Source organism: Acromyrmex echinatior, chromosome 2 (assembly GCF_024713525.1).
Source record: "Acromyrmex echinatior isolate Ae372 chromosome 2, ASM2471352v2, whole genome shotgun sequence".
Taxonomy (NCBI): domain Eukaryota; kingdom Metazoa; phylum Arthropoda; class Insecta; order Hymenoptera; family Formicidae; genus Acromyrmex; species Acromyrmex echinatior.
The window spans coordinates 20,640,760-20,644,966 of record NC_141853.1 but is presented as its reverse complement, the minus strand read 5'-3'; the positions used below and the strand labels follow the sequence as shown (position 1 = coordinate 20,644,966).

Sequence of the window (4,207 nt, the reverse complement as noted above, 5' to 3'; positions counted from 1 at the left end):
AAAGTGTATTTGCAAAGATTCCAAAAACACATGGTTTTTGGCTTATGTATTTTGTGGCGCTCAAATTTCAAATTAATCTGTATGCCAAACGATACTATGTATGTGATGGGACATTAATTTCAAAAAATTGAAGTTAAGCAAGTAGTTTTGGAGATATGGGGAAGCAAAATGGTCAAATTATTATCAATAATATTGTTCAAGCAGTATAGACACAAAAAAAGTTAATTAACTTCCTTGATAACAAAATGGAATTTCATCAAAATTAGTCAGAATGATATTCTGACCAATCCCTATTGCTTAATTTTTTAAAAGGGTAAATTTACGATAAAAGTTGTTTCTGCATAAAAAAAGCCTAGATGTACTTTTTTGTATTTACATTTGTTTTTCGAGAAATTCAGCACAAACTTTTTTGAGAATAGTTTCACCCCTTTAAAAAAATTGAACAATAGAGATGAGATATAAGAAAATTATTCTAATTCTAATGAAAATCCCATTGTTATCAAGAAAGTTAATCACTGTTATTAACTTTCTTTTTGCATCTACAGTGCTTGAATAATATTGGAAATGTTATAGGAATTTGACCATTTTCCCTGTATTTCCAAAGCCACTTTCACTATATAATGGAACATTAATCTGAAAAAAAATTCATACTTAAATTTTTTCTAAGATTAATATACCATTATATATATATATATATATAGCATTGTTTGAGATCGGTAATTCGGAAAAAAGTAAGAACTCTTTCGATCGACCGACAGTAATTGTTATTGAACGCACGCATAAGGTGAGCTCGTGATTTCATCTCGAGCCTGACCTTAAGCCTCGTCAAAGTCAGGGATTCGTCGTTCTTTAGTCTTTTCAAAACAATTCGGTACACGCAAACAGGCACCGGCAACGGACCATCGAAGTTCTAGAACAATTCAATTCGCGCACGCGAGCGCCGCGCTCCGACGAATACGTCACGCGCTGTCATCAATCCCACGTACGGATTTTCTGTCGCGCATGACTGTTACGTTGAACGTCGTTAGAAAAGAATCGAAAGCGCCAATCAATTTTGTACAACCAATGCCACGTGATAATTACGATTGTGGCAAAATTTTATTGGATTTCTCCCAAGAAGAAAGCCCAGGCCGAAAGCAATAAATACTTCGATCTCGCCGTTCCTCCTTCATAGTCTCGCTACTATATCGTTTCGTAAAACCGCCGTGCTAACCGCTTAGTGAAAACCGCTATAAGACAGATCTTTTCGAGAAGTACCGAGAAAATCGCCGAGATTTTCCATCCGCGATTCCAAATACAATTTGGAAAAGGTGACCGCATTTAATATTCTGTTAATCTAATATTTAATTAATTATATTTTCTGAATTTGTAACTGTGCATATTAAAGAAAATTCTTTTGTTAAATTACAAAGAAACGGAGTTTCTTTACTCTCTTTACTGTCGTGTATCATATCAACCGTGTGCCGTTCTCTCACTCGAATCTTTCCGCGCGGTGCATTCCGGCACATTTCTGGTCCTTCGAGCCGGATACTCGCCGGCATCCGCAGTGTCGAGTGCATCGCGTTCATCAGTTTGCTAGTGCTGAAAAGAAAGAGTGAGTGATGGGTAAGAAACTGCAGAATTTGCTGATGAAGCAAAACGACCTTCGCAATCGCATGGCTCAGTCAGTATCAGATCTGGAAGGGCTCGGCGCAGCGAACATTACGCTGGCAGCCGCCGAGACATGCATCGGTCTTCTGGATGGATTTTGGGCGAAATTTGAGGCTCAGCATGAGCTCATCATAGAGCATCTTGAAGATGCATTCGAGGAGAGCGAATACAACTCGACCAGAGTCGCTAACTCAGCGACAGTGACGTACGTCACGCAACGAAGTCTCCTTCTCGACTATGTTCGGAAACTCAAGGCGAAGGAACCGAGTTCAGCTTCCAAAACAGAAGATAATGAGTCTTCCGGAAAACCGTCGCTGCCTCGCTTCGAGATTAATTCTTTCTCTGGCGCATTCGAAGACTGGCCTACATTCCGAGACCTCTTCCAATCCATTGTGGGAGACAATTCATCAATCTCAGCAATCGAGAAATTTCATTACCTGAAAACTTGTCTGGAGGGTCCTGCTGAGGAACTGATTCGATCGTTAGCAGTGACCGGAGACAACTATCCACGCGCATGGGAGCTGCTGAGCGAGCAGTACGAAAATAAGAAAGAGTTATCACGCTCCAATTTCTCCAAGTTTACCGCCGTGGCTAAGATGAAGAGCAAAACTGAGGAGGAGCTCAACCGCATCTTCAACGCCCTGACCAGGATAGTCAACGGCCAGGAGAGCATCGACAGGCCTATCGGCTCTCATGGCTTCGATCTACTAAATCATCTTGTCGTCGAGCTCTTCGATCCAAGAACTCGCCTGGAGTGGGAGTCACTCTCAAGCGCCTCGAGCGACATGCCCACTCTCAAAGAGCTGATGAACTTCATAAACCAAAGGGCACGTGCTCTCAAAGCCGCCAAACCAAAATCGCTCAAGGTCTTCGACAACCCGTCGCAATCTGCCAAGTCGCATCACGTCAAGAAATACACCGAATCTTCACAATGCGCCCTATGCAAGGGTAAGCACCACGTGATGGTGTGTGAAGAATTCAAGAAGAAATCCGCTGTCGACCGCAAGGCCGTCGCCGAAACTCACAGGCTGTGCTTCAACTGCCTCGGCTCTCATACATTCGCGAAGTGCCAGTCGACGAGGACGTGTTCCACGTGCAAGTCTCGTCATCACTCAATGTTACACGACGCGTACGTTTCACCGAAACCTCAAGAGGTCAGCTCACTGTCAGCAGTGCGCCGCGACAACGACCACAAGGCTATTTTGCTCACAACTGCGAGTTTCCATCGCTGATCGTCACGGCAATCGGCATACCACACGCGTGCTCATCGACCAAGATTCGGAAAAGCATCGTCTGGCATACAGTTCGAAATTCGAGTCACAAAATTAGCTAAATTTAGGATCACTCTTTGCACATCAAAAAATTATAGTTAATTAAATTAAGCACGAAAATCAGCTTTGACTAATTGAAAATATAGAATTCTTTCCACTATTTAATTTATTCTTACCGATCTAATTTCTATTCACAATTGTTTAATATGAATTACAAATTTTCTAATGTAATATAATTTAATTAATATAATCTATATATAAGCATAATAAAATTTTCAAGATCTTATTCAAAGATGTTAGTATATATTTTTGTGCAATCGTTTTAAAAAAATCTATATATTTTTACAAATCTTTTAATAATTTTTAAATTAAAAAGTAATAATATAAATTTTACTTTTTGCATCATTAAGATTTTGCATTATTAAGCGACAATTAATATCTTTTTTTAGTTTCTATCTTTCTTTAGTTATATAAAATTTGTGGAAATGAATAATAAATTCCAGAACAACTCAAATATCACGTTTGAAATCTACTTTATGCAAGATACTCGAATTCAGTTACATTGTATTTAATATTGTATTTAATAATATAAAATTGTATTTAATAATAGAAAATTATGCAAACTTTGTGGCACTAAAAGGGCACAATTCATGATTTCTTTAAAAAATAACACTTTTTCATTAATACTTTTAAGATTAGTTCGACTAGATTTGTATAATTATAAAAATTTACGATTTTATAATTATAATTAGATTTATTATAATTTTAATTATAAATAAATACGCTCAACGCGGGAATATTTATTGCTCCATGTAATGCTTTCATTGCGTGATGTAGGGTTACCATAAAAGTAGTTAACGTTATATTATAATAATATCGCGAGTATCTCCTTCGTTCCAGAAACGAATTTGTTATTATGGGCCAGAAGCATTTCGCAAATTAAATTACATTTGACGTATTTCGTTTAACGCGCTAGTCACAAACTTGAGATTAAATTTCCGACGCCATTGTCTGGGTTCTCGAACCGTGAATATCGCCCGGCTCACCTTAAATTCGAGACGCGTCCGAACTCGCAAACTTGTAAAATGCAATTTGCTGGTTTAAGAGTAACATCGCCGTCCAGTACTATACACGAGCTGCATTATTCCCCCGTTATCCTCTTCATTATTTATACCGCCATTATGCAAGATTGTAAATTAGCTTAATCCTTAAATTTGATAATGCATTTTACGAGAGGCATCTCTATTATCTGTTGCGTAAAACTTTTGTTGTTTTTTTTTTTATTA

The 4,207-nt window shown here is 38.1% G+C and overlaps 1 protein-coding gene across 1 annotated transcript; it reads left to right on the top strand.

Annotated features, from left to right (window-relative positions):
• The first annotated feature begins 969 nt into the window (after window positions 1-969).
• Window positions 970-3,182, top strand: LOC147910623 (uncharacterized). The gene has a single exon (XM_087402587.1). The coding sequence runs from the start codon at window positions 1,602-1,604 to the stop codon at window positions 2,880-2,882; it is 1,281 nt and encodes a 426-aa protein (XP_087258713.1). The 5' UTR covers window positions 970-1,601; the 3' UTR covers window positions 2,883-3,182.
• The last annotated feature ends 1,025 nt before the right edge of the window (window positions 3,183-4,207 follow it).